This window comes from Neltuma alba, unplaced genomic scaffold (assembly GCF_004799145.2).
Source record: "Neltuma alba isolate B1F8T4 unplaced genomic scaffold, ASM479914v2 tig00002069_pilon, whole genome shotgun sequence".
NCBI classification, from domain to species: Eukaryota; Viridiplantae; Streptophyta; class Magnoliopsida; order Fabales; family Fabaceae; genus Neltuma; species Neltuma alba.
The window spans coordinates 233,674-252,350 of record NW_021632728.1 but is presented as its reverse complement, the minus strand read 5'-3'; the positions used below and the strand labels follow the sequence as shown (position 1 = coordinate 252,350).

Here is an 18,677-nt window from a genome sequence, read left to right as displayed (position 1 = left end):
TCAACTTTTTATTAAACTAATCCTATTAATGTCCCCCAAACAATAATTAAGTAGGAAAGAAAGGGAGGAAATTAAGGGAGATGCTTAGGATATTTTAGAAAAACATGTTATATTAACTAATTTAACTAACATCTTAATCTACTCAAATTAGTTAATTAGATCTTATATTAAGAATCAGAGGACTATAGAGTGATTAGTTGGTTAATCAAATTCATGACATTGTCCGTTTATACTGTGTACTAATTATTTTTGTGCTGAAGGTCAAAACGAAGACTTTATGGAGGAAAAAATGGATCAAAATAAAGACTATATTTAGACTGCGACGAAATATCAATCAAAATGAAGACTTTTAAGTTTCAATTCTAACATCGTCCTTCTGGTAGCAAAAGAAAAAGGGAACATCTGATTACCAATTTTATTCATTTCATTGTTTAATTTTTCAACATTATGTGTTTAGACTGGGTATTAATTATTAATGTGCTCAAGGCCTAAACCACCGTGCATTGTGATGGACAACACAATGGAGATTCATAACATCTTATAAGCTAAAATTATGTATTTTCATGGGAAAATGTAAGTTTGGTTATCTGTATTTGTATCAAGTTTCCGTTTAATTTCTTAAAATTTTTTTACAAATATTTTTTCAATTCCTTAATATTAACATGATTAGTTTTGTTAAAAAAAAATGTTGACTCAATAAATTTAATCAACAAATTGAAATTATGACTTTGCAATTAAATACTGTCATACTAATCTTTAATTTAAAATGTGTGATTTGAAAATTTTAAGTTAAAATTTTACTGAAATATGTTATTAAATTTTTTTTTGGTTGGCAAAAATGTTTTATTTTATACTAATGAAATGAATATTTGATATTTCTTATATTAAATAAATGTCAAATATGAAGATATTGTGGTGAAGAAGTAGTGCAATTGTAATTCATTTTCCAAGCAAGACAAGTCATTGTGGGGGGAAAAAGAAAAAGATTTCAATGAAGGGTAGTCAGACAAGTCATTCAGGTCCAATGAGGCTTGTTCCTATTTGGATATCTTAAACTATGAACCAAGAGCAAACAATGAAGAGCGCCTAATTATTACTTTCAAATGAGGAGGCCATTGTGGTCTCAAATAAATTCCTAGTTATGACAAACATTTTGTTGAAATCCACTAGGACTTTCATGAGATGGGACAAGGCAATAGAACAGAAAACTTAATAATCAAAATCTCTGTTTTTTTCTTTTCAGGGCTTATATTAGAATTTTATCATTTCACAGAAAATAAAATAAGTTGAAGTCTCCATCTCACGCATTGTCAAAACTGCTATTTCATTTTACCCTTTTCAAAGTTTAACAACTCCCCCTTCTTGTTTCCAAGGAAGCCTGACAATGCTCCTAATAAGGAGGAATTCATACCCAAATATAATGCAATGAAATTCTCACAGTCATGGCCACAAACCAGAATCAGTAAATGCTAGTATAGACACGTACCCATCGGTTGACTTAGTTGAATGAGAATTTAGGTAAATTCTGGTTGAAGTTTCCCAAAGGTAAGTCGTTTAAAACAACTACTTACTCTACTTTGAGTGAATCACTTCGTTTATTAATACCATAGGCTTGAAGAATTCAGCTAGAATCGTATGTCTATATACATAGTTGAATGCTGTGAATATCTCATTTCTATCAGAGTTTCTCTGCGAAGTTGAAATCAATAAGATATTGTTTTCGAAATAAAGTTCTTCTGTCAAAGAATTAAAGAAGAAAACTGCTTAATGAGGTAAGAAAATCACCCACCACGTAAAAATTTGGACACAAATTTCAGATTCTTATATTCACTTCTCAAGCATAAAATAAGAGAATATCTATCCATGGTAAGTAACCACAGTTTAATGAAGAAGGGAATCAAGTTTTTACAATCTGTAACCATGACACCAATAAACTATCTACAGCAGCGATGCCATTACATCCTACTGCAACTCCAAACAGCTAGAATTTCACTCAAGAAAGAAGCGAAGTTATTGTCTCACAATATCTACTAAAAAACTCAACTTTTAAAAGACAGACAGAAACTCAGGATGTGAAGAATATAGGCTATTTTTTTTTGGAATAAAGAAGAAGATAGGCTTTAAGAAGCACTGAAAGCACACCTCTTTCTTGGCAATCAATTTCATCAGAGTTGTACTTACGAATGAACATTAAGCAGTTGGATGTGCTATCTCGCTCCGGATGTTATGAGTAAAAGGGAAAAAGTGGTGACCTTCCTTAGCAGCTGGACAATATGAGGAGACGAGTCTCTCATGTTCAGTGGACATAATATAAGAGCCTGTCAAAGAGAAAAGCGAATCAGTCTGAGTTTGCATAATGCCCTCAGGACTTTTTCATAGGGATTTCACAATGCAAGGAATTTAAAATGCAGCAAGTTCATTCCATGGATTCTTTATATAATGTTTTTATAACTAACAAGTGAATACAGTCTTCAAAAATAAATTATTACCATCCTCTATCTTTCCAACACACATACTCAAGAACTGCACAAATTCCCATAGGGATATGCTTCAGATCTGGATTTTGTAAGAAAAATGTTATGTTGATTTAAGCTTGTACAAATATCGACTTAATGGTATGCTTGAGTCAAGAAGAAAGAAAGATTTGAGTTAGATTTGAAGTTGGGAAAAATATTTAAATCAAATTTTCTCTCCCATTTTCCTCAATCCTAATTAGAGAGTTGATGCTAGTCTTATATGTAAGACTTATTTCACAAGTTTCTCAATTTTTTATTAAATTAATTCTATTAATTTTCTCCCAATAATAATCAAGTAGGAAAAGAAGGAGGGAAATTAAAGGAGATGCTTAGGGTATTTTAGAAAAATATATTATATTAACTAATTTAACTAACATTCTTAATCTACTTAAATTAATTAATTAGATCTTATATTAAGAATCAGAGGACTACAGAGTGATTAGTTGGTTAATCAAATTCATGACATTGTGCGTTTATACTATGAACTACTATATCCAGTCTTAATTACAAGACTTCGTTTGTAGTCTACTTATTGAGCAATTTCTGTTCAGTTTTCATTTGTTGAAGAAGTCCAGAGAACATCACGAGAAGCCAGCCTATCAAAAGCCACCTGAAGAAAAGCAGAAAGAAAAGCACCGCCAACCAAAGCCCCCGCCAAGATGAGGATGTTGTGCTTGTGCAAATGCAAAACAAAAAAGAACGTGATCAAAATGCGAAAGTGGGAAAGGTTATTGCAGTGCAAGGAGTGTGTGACTTTGTAGGTTTTGTGAGTGGCTAGAAAATGGCAAAATGCATTCAGTTTTTATCATCCCATCAACCACGCTAGAAAACATCGATCAAAATGAAGACTTTCGAGTTCCCAGTTCATTCCATTACTGTATTTCTTTGACATTACGAAGTGTTTTGGACTACGTATTAGTCATTCCATTATCATCTTCATCCCGTCAACCACGCAAGAAAATATCCATGACAGCACAGACTTCAAAGCGACCGTGCCTTGTGCTTTACGATTCAATGGAGATTCCGCGTCTTTCATGCGCTGAAATTATATATTTTTATTATAAACATTTATGTAAACAAAAACTAATACAGCTTTTAATCTTGAACTTTGACTTCATTGAAGATTAAAAAGAATATTAACCTTTATTTTCTTTTTATTGATGAAATGAGTGGTTGATACTCTACTTCTTATATAAATAAATGTTAAATATGAGATATTGTAGTTCTGAAAATAAATTTTTTTTTATAAAAGTGTTATTTTTCACTTTAAAAATTCTAGGTGAGTTTAATTTCAAAGACTTGCGACATTGTCGTGGACTAGGTCAGGGAACAGGGTTGCAACTCATCTTTCGATGTAGATATCAACCAAGGTCGTGGCCTGTTCATGTGCTCCCCTAACTGCTTATAGGAGTTTTACTCATTATTTTTATATATGAATTTATGCATAAAAACATTATGATTCAATTTGATATATCTTTCCGTGAATTATTCGTAAATATTTATTTTTTGGGAAAAAAAGAGTTACACAGATCCCTCTTGCTTGAAAAATAAATTATAATATTTTAAACTTATGTATAATGTCATTTCGAATAAATATTACTCCTCCGGTCTTTAATGTAGATACAAATTGAAGAGTTGATGCTGATCTTATATGTAAGACTTACTTCACAAGTTTATCAATCTTTTTACTAAATTAATCTTGTTAATGTCTTCCCAATAATAATCAAGTAGGAAAGGAAGGAGAAATTAAGGAACATTCTTAAAGTATTTTGAAAAAAAATCATATTAATTAATTTAATTAACAACCCTAATCTACTGTAATTAGTTAATTAGGATTCACATTAAGCACCGCAGGACTATACAGTGATTAGTTGGTTAATCAAATTCATGACTTTGTGCATTTAGACTGTGTACTAATTATTTTTGTGCTCAAGGTCAAAACGAAGACTTTATTATGTGGAAAAAAATCGATCAAAATGAAGACTGCGTTTAGACTGCGGCAAACTATCGATCAAAATGAAGACTTTTAAGTTCCAGTTCCAACATCTCACTTCTTGCAGCCAAAAAAAAAAAAAAAGGAACATCCAATTACCAAATTTATTCATTTCATTTTTTTAATTTCGTTGACATTATGTGTTTAGACTATTTATTAATTATTATTGTGCTCAACGCCTAAACCACCATGCATTGTGATGGACAACTCAATGGAGATTCATAACATCTTATAAGCTAAAATTATATATTTTCGTGCGAACATATAAGTTTGGTTATCTATATTTGTATCAAGTTTCACTTTAATTTCTTAAATTTTTTTAAAAAATAATTTTTCAATTCCTTAATATTAACAAGATTAGTTTTGTTTAAAAAATGTTGACTCAATAAATTTAATCAACAAATTGAAATTATGACTCTGCAGTTAAATAGTGTCATACTAGTCTTTAATTTAAAATGTGTGATTTGAAAATTTTAAGTGAAAATTTTACTGAAATGTGTTATTAAATTTTTTTATTTGGTTGGCAAAAAATGTTTTATTTTATATTAATGAAATGAATATTTGATATTTCTTATATTAAATAAACGTCAAATATGAAGATATTGTGGTTAAGAAGTAGTGCAATTGTAATTCATTTTCAAAGCAAAAAAAGTCATTGTGGGGGGAAAAAAGAAAAAAGATTTCAATGAAGGGTAGTTAGACAAGCCATTCAGGTCCAATAAGGCTTGTTCTTATTTGGATATCTTAAACTGCGAACCAAAAGCAAACAATAAAGAGCGCCTAATTATTACTTTCAAAAAAGGAGGCCATTGTGGTCCCAAGTAAATTCCTAATTATAACAAAAAATTTTTTAAAATCCACTAGGACTATCATGAGATGGGAAAAGGACAATAGAACAGAAAACTCCTAATAATCAAAATCTGATTTTTTTTTTTTTGGGGGCTTATGCTGGAATTTTATCACTTCACAGAAAATAAAATAAGTTGAAGTCTCCATCTTACACATTGTCAAAACTGTTATTTCCTTTTAAACTTTTCAAAGTTTAACAACTCCCCCATCTTGTTCCCAAGAACGTATGATAATGCTCCTAACAAGGAGGAATGCATACCCAAATACAATACAATATTATTCTCACAGTCATGGCTGTAAACCAGAATCAGTAAATGCTAGTATAGATTTTTACCCATCGGTTGACTTAGTTGAATGAGAATTTAGGCGGATGGTGGGTGAAGTTTCTTAAAGCTAAATGGTTTAAAACAACTACTTACTCTACTTTGAATAAATCACTTGGTTTATTCATACCATAGTCTTCAAGAATTCTGCTAGAATCGCATGTCTATATACAAAGTTGAATGCTGTGAATATCGCACTTCTATCAGAGTTTCTCAGCGAAGTTGAAATCGATTAAATATTGTTTTCCAAATAAAGTTCTTCTGACAAAGGATTTAAACAAGAAAACTGCTTAATGAGGTAAGAAAATCACTCACCATAAAAAAATTTGGACACAAATTTCAAAGTCTTATATTCATTTCTCAAGTATAAAACAAGAGAATCTCTATCCACGGTAAGTAACCACCGTTTAATGAAGAAGGGAATCAAGTTTTTACAATCCGTAACCATGACACCAGCAAACTATCTACAGCAGTGCTGCCATTACATCCTAGTGCAACCCCAAACAGCTAGAATTTTACTAAAGAAAGAAGGGAAATTATTGTCTTACAATATCTGCTAAAAAACTCAACTTTTAAAAGACTAACAGAATCTCAGAATGTGAGGAAGATAGGTTTTGAGCATCACTAAAAGCACACCACCTTCTTGGCAATCAATTTCATGGGAGTTGTACTTATGAATGAACATTGAGCAGTTAGATGTGCTGCCTTGCTTCTGATGTTAAAAGGGAAAAAGTGGTGGCCTTCCTTAGCAATTGGACAACATGAGGAGAAGAGTCTCTCATGTTCAGTGGACACGATATAAGAGCCTGTCAAAGAAAAGAAAAGCGAATCAGTCTCTATTTGCATAATGCCCTCAGGACTTTTTCATAGGGATTTCACAATGCAAAGAATTTAAAATGCAGTAAGTTCATTCCATGGATTCTTTATATAATGTTTTTATAACTAACAAGTGAGCTTTAAGTTATCAAAATTTTTCACATTTTACATGCTTCCAATCCATGGGCTTCAAAAATGAATTATTACCATTCTCTATCTTTCCAACACATGTACTGATAGGGCCCATTCTACAAAAGCTGATAAATCAAGAGAATATAACAATCGAACGAAGCAAGTGAGGGGAAATCCTGAGATTTTTATTAATACAGTACTAAAATATGAACCAGATTACAAAATAAGAATCGAATGCTGGTTCCGCTCAAAATCCTAATCCCCTAATCAGCTTACAAATCAAAATATAAAATAAACAACCAAGCTACAGCAAGGTCCTCACTAGTGTTCGAGAGACCAGTCCCCTTCTAAAGTCAAAACTCTCCAAAATTACAATCCCCCCCCCCAAAAAAAAAAAACACAGCCGAGTCAAAATATAGGCAGCATTAATAAAAGGACAAAAGTAGCCCTGAAGTTAGACTAAGTCCACCGCCATTCTAATGTTTCATTTATCTGACCTGGTTATCCCCTTGACTTTCCTTTTATAGGTCTGTTTAAAACCAGCGGCTATATCACATACTCAAGAACTGTACAAATTCCCACAGGGATATGCTTTAGATCTGGATTTCGTAAGAAAAATGCTATGTTGATTTGAACTTGTACAAGTATCGACTTAATGGTATGCTTGAATCAAGACGAATGAAGGAGAAAGTCATATTTGAGTTAGATTTGAAGTTGGGAAAATATTTAAATCAAATTTTCTCTCCCATTCTCCTCAATCCAATTATGCCCTTTTCACGATTCTTTTCTTAAGACACTCCAGTCCAAGCCTACCAAATATTAGATATGTGATGCATATGTCCAAGATGTAAGAATTAGCAGTACACTCAGGACTCCTATTTACATACTCACCATCTATGGACTTTCTTAAAGGGGGATTGAGATATGTCGAGTCATGTGCTTTGAGATTCTTGTAAAAGCTCATTAGCCACTTTTTTTCAGTGTTGTGTCTGATTGCTTCTTGAGTCCAGTTTCAGCAATTATGTTCTCTGCATATTCTTCTATTGAATGAAGAACCCACCTTTCACTGTAAAGTAAACATGCCACTAGCAATCAATAAGTTATAGATTAATGGAAAATGATGGAAGATTAAACAAATACCTATGAGTAGAACGGCCTGGCTTGCTGCTCTCGCAATGAGCCCACCTTAAAGTGCTAGAATTCTCAATGAAGAAGCCTTTGAAGGGTATCTGAAAAATTTGAACCATCAATTGAATTTGTTTCACAGAAGACTATGTTTTAGTATACATATAAAAGACCCAGTCAAGCCATTATTTTGTTTTAGTATCATTAACTACAATAATTACACAGACACGTCCCGTCTTCCCTACCAAGTTCAATTTTCAGTTTCGATAGCAAGCCACGTATACAAAAGTAAATAGAAAATGGCCAAGCCAAAACCAATCATGCAGTGAATAAGGAAATCAAACAAGCCATACAAATTTCATTCACTATTAATGACAACTTCAGAGGTGTATAGCTGCTATCATACTGAGATTAGAGGCTCTACAAAGGCCAGCATTACACCAAAACATGGCCTAACAGGAAGATCACGCAACTTTGCTGACAACTTCGGCATCAAATTCATATCTGCATTCATCGCAAAAGTCAATCTGCCACCATTGACCATAGAAATGCCATAGTAAGTATCATTTTACATAAACACCCACATTTTAGATGCTAAGTTTTCACCTTTCAGAATACAAACACACACACATGACCAAGCTAATTACATCGATGCCCCTAGGGAAGATTTGAATATAAAATAGTCAAAACGTAGTCCATTTGTCCAGCTCATCAATTTCATGTTGGTTCATCTACTACACCATAAACTATCAAATTAATCTGATATCATTATTAGTTAACATAAAGGAATCTTTAATTCATCACATGTGGTTAAAGGGTCTCTTCACTTCCCTTCCTATCTATTTCCATCTACTTCTCATCGCAACTATTAAGATTGAAAGTTTAACTGTTTAGATTTCATGTTTTAGAAAATAATTTTTAGTATTTTTTGAATTATTTTGGCTAAACTTTAGTAGTTTTATTTTACTTTCTTTTTAAAATTTAACATTTTATTTATAATTTTATAAATATGAAACCTAAACCATCAAAATTTCAATCTTATGATCGAGATGAGAAGTGGAGGGGAAGGGAAGTGGAGACACCCCTTACCCTATTTTATAAGACAAATGATAAAAGCAATAAAGTGTTGCAATCACTTTTCTCCTCTTCAATTTCTCATAAAACTTCATACTAAAAATAGAAACAAGCATTTTATATTGATAGTTATTTCCTTTGAAAATTCTCAGTTTTTAAGAACCTTTCGAGAGCAAGTTGAGATCTTCTTCCATTATTCAACGTTCAAAATTTTAAAAAAGAAACATGAAAAAAAAAAAGATACCTAATAAAAGTACCCGAAGCATTGGCCATGTTTAACAACGTGAAGTGAAAAAAACAGCCAACAGCAAAACAATACTCATGATTCCTAATTAGAATTTGAAGTGTAACGAAGGTTCTTGGTTAAAGAAATTATGTTCATTTTATGTAGCTTTGCTATCTAACATCTACAAAAATAAAATTTCATATAAACAAGCAAATCTATAAATGAGTCAGTGCAAACATAAGGAGATATATATATATATATATATATATTTTATGATTTAGAATTCCAACAAAATAAAGCTGGGAACCACCATCATGTGCAGCACTTGCGCAACAAACAAATAAAGCTGAGTTTTTATGATTTGAAATTTAGATAATCTAGCAAATCTTTCAATCTTAAACGCATAGGCAAAAGAAAGAAAATTATGTTCATGACTTGAAACTTTAAAAAAGAAGTGAATATATACCTAACGAGTGAATGCGGAATGGATAGCATTAGTGGGAAAACTGATGCCTTCATGAGTGAGAAGGTCGCTTAAAAATGCTACTCCATCATCATCAATGCTCCAAAAAGGGATGTGAGAAATAATTGCCTAATATTTTCCATTTTGTCTTTGGATCTTCTTTTTGAGCAAGGGACAGCTCATAGTCAATAGCATGCAAAGGGAATTGGGCAAACCGTCCTTTGGAAAGTGCTGGAGTTTAGGGCAGCCACGAAATCCTAATGCTTCCAAAGAGGATACGTGGCAAAGACCTTTGTGTCCCAATGATCTAAGATCTGGGCAGTTATGGAACGAAAGATAAGTAATAGTAGGCGGAAGTAGTCCAATATCAGGAAGAGACTCGTGCATCTCCAATCCCTAAGTGATGCAGCAAAGTAAGTCTACTCAGATGCCACCCTACTCGAGAGGCTACAAGTTTCGGGCATTCCAAGACATCAAGATGTTGGAGACTTAATGGGAAACCTTCTTCTGAAAATGATTCCACTTGTGGGCAACATATTATTACCAGATATATGAGGGAGGGAAAGAAAATATGCATCTTCTCTGGCACTAATTTCAAATTCTTCAATTCTTTGATGCAACACAATACTAGTTTGGGGTCCGAAAACCCTCCTTCAGGAAAACGTACAAATCTAGGACACTTTTAAATGTATAAGTTTGCAAGAGAAAAATGGTTCTCCTCTAGACATCATTTCAAGATTATTACAGTCAACCAACTTCAATGATTGAAGCATCGAGAACAAATCCAGAGGAAAAGACTTGAAAGAGTCATAGCTCCCTCTTATCTCCATTTCAAGAATGAACTTATGAAAATAGCACAATAGGAATTCTAAGTGGGGAGAACCAGAACACTTCAACTCTTCGTTACAATTAGCAATGACATTCTCAATTTTGTCAACTAATAATAAATTTTTAAAGCCTCTAGAAATGTCAAGGACTTTTAGAGATCACTACAAAAAAATAGACAATTACTGATGGAATTTAGTGATGGAAATTCCATTGCTAAAAGGCTTTGCGGCGGAAATTAGCAACAAAATTTCGTCGCAAATGTATTAGCGATAGAATTAGTGATGGAATTAAGTCCATCACTAAGTCTTCTAGCAAAAAAAAAAAATTTTCATAAATTTTGCTAGAAAAAATTTTTTCATAAATTTTGCATTAGTGACAAAATTAACGACGGATTTCCGACAGAATTTAGCCACGGAAATTTTTTATGTTAGAAATTTCGTCGTAAAATTGGAATAGGTTAACCTCACCTTTTCTCCAAATTACCCATGGATTTATGACAGCTTTGTGACAAATTTCCAACGTAATTGCGACCAAAATTCTGTCGCTAAATTTTCTAACAAAATTGTGATGGACTTACACTGGAATTTAGCAATAAAAATATTCCGTTGCAAATTCTGTCAGTATTTGTCATTTACCGATAGAATTTATGACGGAATATTTCCTTCACTAAGTTTCGTCGCAAGTCCGTTGAAAAATTCAGCAACGAAATTTCTGTCGCAATTCCGTCAGAAATTAGGGATGGAATTTGTTTCCGTCACAAATTCCGTCGCTAATCAACTATTTTTTTGTAGTGCTTGATGGAAGACTCTCCAACTACTCATTTCTGCAATTTCTTAGAACCAATTTATCTAGAGATAGATCCCGAGGAATGGAAGACAAAAGCTTCTCACAATTGGAAATTACTAGCATCCTTAGAGAAGGAAGTTGTTGAGGAAGTTGCCCTTTCAATTTGGGACAATTTTCTATACTCAACTATTGAAGATGAGGGAAAGTTAGTGACAAAATTTTACACTTCCATTCCTCTCAGCTCTTCATATCTCCAAACCTCAAGATTTCTAGGGATGAAGCATTAGAGCTACTTCCGCAAAATTCTGGACCAATAACTACTATATTATGAAACCTTATAATTGACAGTGACTTGAGAGATGGAAAGAGGCCAATTGATGGCAAGGATACACAGTATTTGCAATGCCTTATTAATGAGGTAAGAAAATCACTCACCATGTAAAAATTTGGACACAAATTTCAAAGTCTTGTATTCATTTCTCAAGTATAAAACAAGAGAATCTCTATCCATGGCAAGTAACCATAGTTTAATGAAGAAGGGAATCAAGTTTTTATAATTTGTAACCATGACACTGGTAAACTATCTACAACAATGATGCCAAAATATCCTAGTGCAATCCCAAACAGCTAGAATTTTACTCAAGAAAGAAGGGAAGTTATTGTCTTATAATATCTACTGAAAAACTCAACTTTTAAAAGACAAACAAAATCTCAGAATATGACGAAGATAGGTTTTGAGCAGCACTGAAAGCACACTACCTTTTGGGCAATCAATTCCATGGGAGTTGTACTTATGAATGAATATTGAGCAATTGGATGTGCTATCTTGCTTCTGATGTTAAGAGTAAAAGGGAAAAAGTGGTGGCCTTCCTTAGCAATTGGACAATATGAGGAGAAGAGTCTCTTGTTCAGTGGACACGATATTAAGAGCCTGTCAAAGAGAAAAGCGAATCAGTATCTGTTTACATAATGCTCTCAGGACTTTTTCATAGGGATTTCCCAATGCAAGGAATTTAAAATGCAGTAAGTTCATTCCATGGATTCTTTATATAATGTTTTTATAACTAACAAGTGAACTTTAAGTTATTAAAATTTCTCACATTTTGCATGCTTCCAATCCATGGTCTTCGAAAATAAATTATTACCATCCTCTATTTTTCCAACACGTATACTCAAGAACTACACAAATTCCCACAAGGATGCGCTTCAGATCTGGATTTTGTAAGAAAAATGTTATGTTGATTTGAACTTGTACAAATATCAACTTAATGGTATGCTTGAGTCAAGAAGAATGAAGATGAAAGAAAGATTTGAGTTAGATTTGAAGTTGGGAAAATATTTAAATCAAATTTTCTCTCCCATTCTCCTCAATCCAAACATGCCCTTTTCATGATTCTTTTCTCAAGACACCCCAGCCCAAGCCTACCAAATATTGGACATGTGACGTATATGTCCAAGTTGTAAGAATTATTAGTATACGCAGGGCTCCTATTTACATACCGACCATCTGTGGGCTTTCTTAAAAGGGGGGTTGAGATATGTTGAGTCCTGTCCTTTGAAATTCTTGGAAAAGCTCATTAGCCCCTTTTTTAGCGTTGTGTCTGATGGCTTCTTGGGTCCAATTTGAGCAATTATGTTCTCTGCATATTCTTCTGTTGAATGAAGAACCCATCTTTCACAGTAAAGTAAACATGCCACTGGCAATCAATAAGTTATAGATTAATGGAAAATGACAGAAGATTAAACAAATACCTATGAGTTGAACGGCCTGGCTTGCTGCTCTCACAATGAGCCCACCTTAAGATGCTAGAATTCCTAATAAAGAAGCCTTTGAAGGCTATCTGAAAAATTTGAACCCCAGATGGAATTTATTTCGCAGAAGATTTTTAAGTATACATTCAAAAGACTAAATCAAGCTGTTATTTTATTTTATTATGATTAACTATAATAATTAGACAGACACCTCCTGTCTCCTCTACCAAGTTCAATTTTCAGTTTCGATAGCAAGCCATGTATACAAAAGGAAATAGAAAATGGCCAAGCCAAAACCAATCATGCAGTGAATAAGGAAATCAAAGAAGCCATACAGATTTCATTCACTATTAATGACAACTTCAAAGGTGTATAGCTACTATCATACTGGGATTACAGGCTCTGCAAATGCCAGCATTACAGCAGAACATGGCCTAATAGGAAGATCACCCAACTTTGCTGACAACTCTGGCATCAAATTCATATCTGCATTCATCGCAAAAGTCAATCTGCCGCTATTGACCATAGAAACGCCACAGTAAGTATCATCTGACATAAAGTACCCACAATTTAGATGCTAAGTTTTCACCTTTCAGAATATGAACACACACACACGTGACCAAGCTAATTACATCGACGCCCCTGGGGCAGATTTGAATATAAAAATAGTCAATACGTAGTCCATTTGTCCAGCTCATCAATTCCATATTGGTTCATCTACTAAACCATAGAGTACCAAATTAATCAGATATCACTCTTAGTTAACGTAAAGGAATCTTTAATTCATCGCAAAAATGTTGGGTAAAAAGTCTCTCCACTTTCCTTCCTCTCCATTTCCATCTCAACTATTAAGATTGAAAGTTTAATAGTTCAGATTTTATTTTTTAGAAAATAATTTTTAGTATTTTTTGAATTATTATGGCTAAGATTTATTAGTTGTATTTTATTTTATTTATTTATTGAAAATTTAACAGATTATTTATAATTATATAAATATGAAATCAAACTATTGAAATTTTAATCTTACAATTGAGAGGAGAAGTGGATCGAAATAAAGGGAAAGGGATGTGGAAATACTCCTTACCCTATTTTATAAGACAAATGATAAAAGTAATAACGCGTTGCAATCACTTTTTTCCTCCTCGATTTCTAACAAGTTTTCATACTGAAAATAGAAACAAGCATTTTATATTGACAGTTATATCCTTTGATAATTCTCACTTGTTAAAAGCAAGTTGAGATCTTCTTCCATCACTCAACATCCAAAATAAAAAAAAAACAAAAAATAAAAAGAGAAACAGAATAGACACCTAATAAGAATACATATAGCATTGGCCATGTTTAACAATTTGAAGTAAAAACAACAATAAACAACAAAATAATACTCATGATTCCTAATTAGAATTTGAAGCGTAAAGGAGCTACTTGCCGAAAGAAATTATGTTCATTTTATGCAGCTTTGCTATCATTAATATCTACAAAAATAAAAATTTCATATAAACAAGCAAATCTAAGAATAAAGCAGTGCAAACATAAGGATATATATATTTACAACCTAAAATTCCAACAAAATAAGCATGACTATTGAAAGCTGGGAACCACCATGATGTGCAGCACTCGCTCAGCAAACAAATAAAGCTGAGTTTTTATGATCTGAAATTCAGTTAATCTAGCAAATCGTTCAATCTTAAGCACATAGGCAAAAGAAAGAAAATTATATTCACAACTTGAAACCTTAAAAAAGGAGTGAATATATACCTAACGAGCGTATGCAGAATGGATAGTGGCAAAACTGACGCCTTCATGAGTGAGGAGCTCGCCTATCAATCCTACTACATCATCTTCAGTGCTACTAAAAGGGATGTGAGAAATAATTGCCCGATATTTTCCATTTTGTTTTTGGATCTTCTTTTTGAGTAAGGGACAGCCAATAACCCGTAGCATACAAAGGGAATTGAGCAAATCCTCCTTTGGAAAGTGTTGGAGTTTAGGGCAGCCACGAAATCCCAGTCCTTCCAAAGAGGATAAGTGGCAAAGACCTTTGTGTTCCAATGATCTAAGATTTGGGCAGTTATGGAATGAAAGACTAGTAATAGTAGGCGGAAGTAGTCCAATATCAGGAAGAGACTCGTCATCTGCATCTCCAATCCCTAAGTGATACAATGAAGTAAGGCTATTCAAATGCCACCCCCTTCGAGAGGCTATAAGTTTCGGGCATTCCAAGACATCAAGATATTGGAGTTTTGATGGGAGACCTTCCTCTAAAAATGATTCCACTTGTGGGCAACATCTTATTACCAGATATAAGAGAGAGGGAAAGAAAATGCACATCTTCTCTGGCAGTGATTTCAAATTCTTCAATTCTTCAATGCAGCACAACATTAGTTTGGGGGCTAAAAACCCTCCTTTAGGAAAACGTACAAATCTAGGACACTTTCGTATGTACAAGTCTACTAGAGAAAAATGGTTCCCCTCTGAAATAGATATCATTTCAAGATTATTACAGTCAATCAACTTCAATGATTGAAGCTTCGGGAATAAATCCAGAGGAAAAGACTTGAGAGAGTCGCAACTCCCCCTTATCTCCATCTCAAGAATGAAGTTATGAAAATAGCACGGTGGCAAATCAAGGTGGGGACAATCAGAAAACTTCAACTCTTCAAGCTTACAATTAGCAATGACACTCTTAATTTTGTCAACTGATAATAAATTTTTGAAGCCTCCAGAAATGTCAAGGACTTTTAGAGATGATGGAAGACTTTCTAACTGCTCATTTCCACAATTTCTTAGAACCAATTTATCCAGAGATGGATCCCGTGGAATGGAAGACAAAAGCTTCTCACAATTGGAAATTACTAGCATCCTTAGAGAAGGAAGTTGTTGAGGAAGTTGCCCTTTCAATTTGGGACAATTTTCTATACTCAACTCTTGAAGATGAGGGAAAGTTAATGGCAAAATTTCACACTTCCATTCCTCCCAGCTCTTCATATCTCCAAACCTCAAGATTTCTAGGGATGAAGCATTAGAGCTACTTCCGCAAAATTCTGGACCAATAACTACTATATTATCAAACCCTATAATTGACAATGACTTGAGAGATGGAAAGAGGCCAATTGATGGCAAGGATATACAGTATTTGCAATGCCTTAGCTCTAGGGACATTAAATTGGACAACGAATGATTTGCAAGCCAATTTGGAAACTCGATACCACCATAGTTGCCAATTGATAGCTTTTTTAAATTTTTATGCGGTTGGAAGTTGTCCAGCACATCCTTGTCATGTGGTGATTTTTTGTTCTCTGTGCACCATTCTAATGTTAACTCCTTTAGGTGTATCTTGCTTCTCAAATTGACCCCTAAAGCAGCCGAGGGAGAAGCCACATTCTGTAGTCCTGAGATGGAAAATGATCCATGAAGATTAAGTCCTTCTAAATATTTGATGTTAGTCTCTCCAAATTTGTCTATAATAAATGATGACAACACTTGAAGGTTTTTCAACTTATCAAATTTCTCTGGCATCTCTCTCACCTGAGTTTCGCGAAAATCAAGGTGACGTAGATTCATGAGTTTATGAAAATCCATTGGTAACTTTTCCAAAAGACAACAACGCCACAACTTTAGAGTTTGCAAATGATGCAGTTGACATATTGAATCAGGCAGTTTCCTTATTTTAGTTCCTGATAAGTCTAAATAACCGAGATGTTTGAGGTTTCCTATTGAATCAGGTAACTGTGTGATGAAATGATCAGATAGAGATAAAACTCGCATGCAAGTGAACTTGGACGGCAAATTGTGAGTGAACTTGCCAGATATAAAGTGAAGAATGGAGTTATAGCTTGTACTTCTATGACCTTGCATCGGCAAAGGCAAGAAAGTGCGCAATTTATTAGCCTTGTATATAACCTCAAATCGTTTGGATGTATTAACATAATTTCTCAAAAATGAAATATGTCGGGTCATTTCTGTCAATTTATTTACATCATCTAACTCCAACCTATGGCAAAACTTTCCATATTCAACTTTTGCCATATCATTAGTAAGATCATGCATGATGAAACGAGTGTCATCTACTGGTGATCGTTGAAAAAGTGACCTCAACAATAGGTCATTAAAGAATTGTTCTCCTAGTTCTCTCCCATCTTTGCTTTGATGAGCACATGTCAGAAAATTTTCTGCCATCCATAGTTGAATTAACTGCTCCTTATCAAAAGCATAATCTTTAGGAAATATTGAACAATAAGCAAAGCATCTTTTGAGATGAGAGGGGAGGTAGCAGTAACTCAATCTCAAAGCAGGAAGAATCTCGCTATCGCTTTTTTCCTCCCATATCTCGCATTTCAAAATGCCATTCCAATTCTCATGAGATGATTCTGTGTATAAGAGACTCCCAATGGCTTTCAAAGCCAAAGGCAGCCCTTTGCATTTTTTACTGATTTTTCTACCAATTTCTTCAAGGTCGGTGTTTGCACAAAGAACATTTCCACCATGGAATGCATATCTACTAAATAATGACCAACTATCTCCTTTCGATAACGGCTTCAATTGAAGTATATCAGCAGAACGCATGGTTGAAGCAACTTTTTTGCTGCGAGTAGTTAGAAGAATTTTGCTTCCCAGAGCCCCATTATTAAATGGTGATTGCAAGGCCTCCCATAGCATATAATTTTCATTCCACACGTCGTCTAAAACAAGGAGAAATCTCTTTTGAGTTAATTGTTGTTTCAATTTAATTTGAAGCGTATTTAAATCATTGGTGTCATACATATATCCAGTGATTGCCTCATAAATTGTTCTTGTTACCCTCAATACATCGAATTCATCAGAGACACACACCCAAACTTTGAGGTTGAACCCATCCATCACCCTACTATCATTAAAGACGAGCTGGGCAAGAGTAGTTTTACCCAGACCACCCATACCCACTATAGAAATCATAGATGGTTGGTTGTTATACTTTTCTGACAGAAGCCATTCAATGATGGTTTCTTTGTCATCATCCCTGCCGTATGTTGCATTTTCATCCACTAAAGATGCAGTTGGCAATCTATTTGATATAGCACTTCTCAATCCAGCACCGCTATCACGTTCATTCAATCTTAATATGTCCCTCTGAGATGCAAGATATTCTAGATTTTCAAGGACAGTTTTCATCCTGGATTCAATTTTCTTCTCAAATGAACTAACAGAAGCACTAAAGAAGCTTCGTACCTTGCCAATAGCACCGGTTTGACTCTTTTGTTCAGCTTCCAGCTTGCCCTTGCACATTTCATAATCAATCGCATCCAAGATATCCTCGGCATCGAACACAGCATCTTTGACCAAATCAATCCAGTCCTTCACCTTGGGATTAGTGATCTGCTTTTGCTCTGCATCATCAACCACAGCATCGATGGATAATAGCACGATCTTCAAGTTACTGAGCAATGTCTGATTCAATTTTTGCTTTTTGAAAAAATCTAGAAAATCCCGAGAAGCCAGCCGATCGAAAGCCACCTGAAGAAAAGCAGAAAGAAAAGCACCACCAACCATAGCTCCCGCCATAGATGAAGTTGTTGTGGTTGTGCAAATGCAAAACGAAAAGAACGAGATGAAAATGCAGAAGATGGAAAGGCTATTACAATGCAAGAAAGTTGTGACTTTTGTGGATTTGATGATTGTGGTGAGAAAAAGCGGTCGGCTTTCAGCCATAACCGTTAGCCACAAATATGGGTCAAAATGAAGACTCTCGAGTTCCCTTTCTAACATGAAACGTCTTAGTGCAGGTCAAACGAATTAAAAATCTAACTACAAAAGT

The 18,677-nt window shown here is 34.0% G+C and overlaps 1 protein-coding gene across 1 annotated transcript; it reads right to left on the bottom strand.

Annotated features, from left to right (window-relative positions):
* Positions 1-14,641: 14,641 nt before the first annotated feature.
* On the bottom strand, positions 14,642-18,424 carry LOC114716433 (putative disease resistance RPP13-like protein 1). Its single transcript, XM_028901443.1, has one exon. The coding sequence runs from the start codon at positions 18,422-18,424 to the stop codon at positions 14,642-14,644; it is 3,783 nt and encodes a 1,260-aa protein (XP_028757276.1).
* Positions 18,425-18,677: the final 253 nt, after the last annotated feature.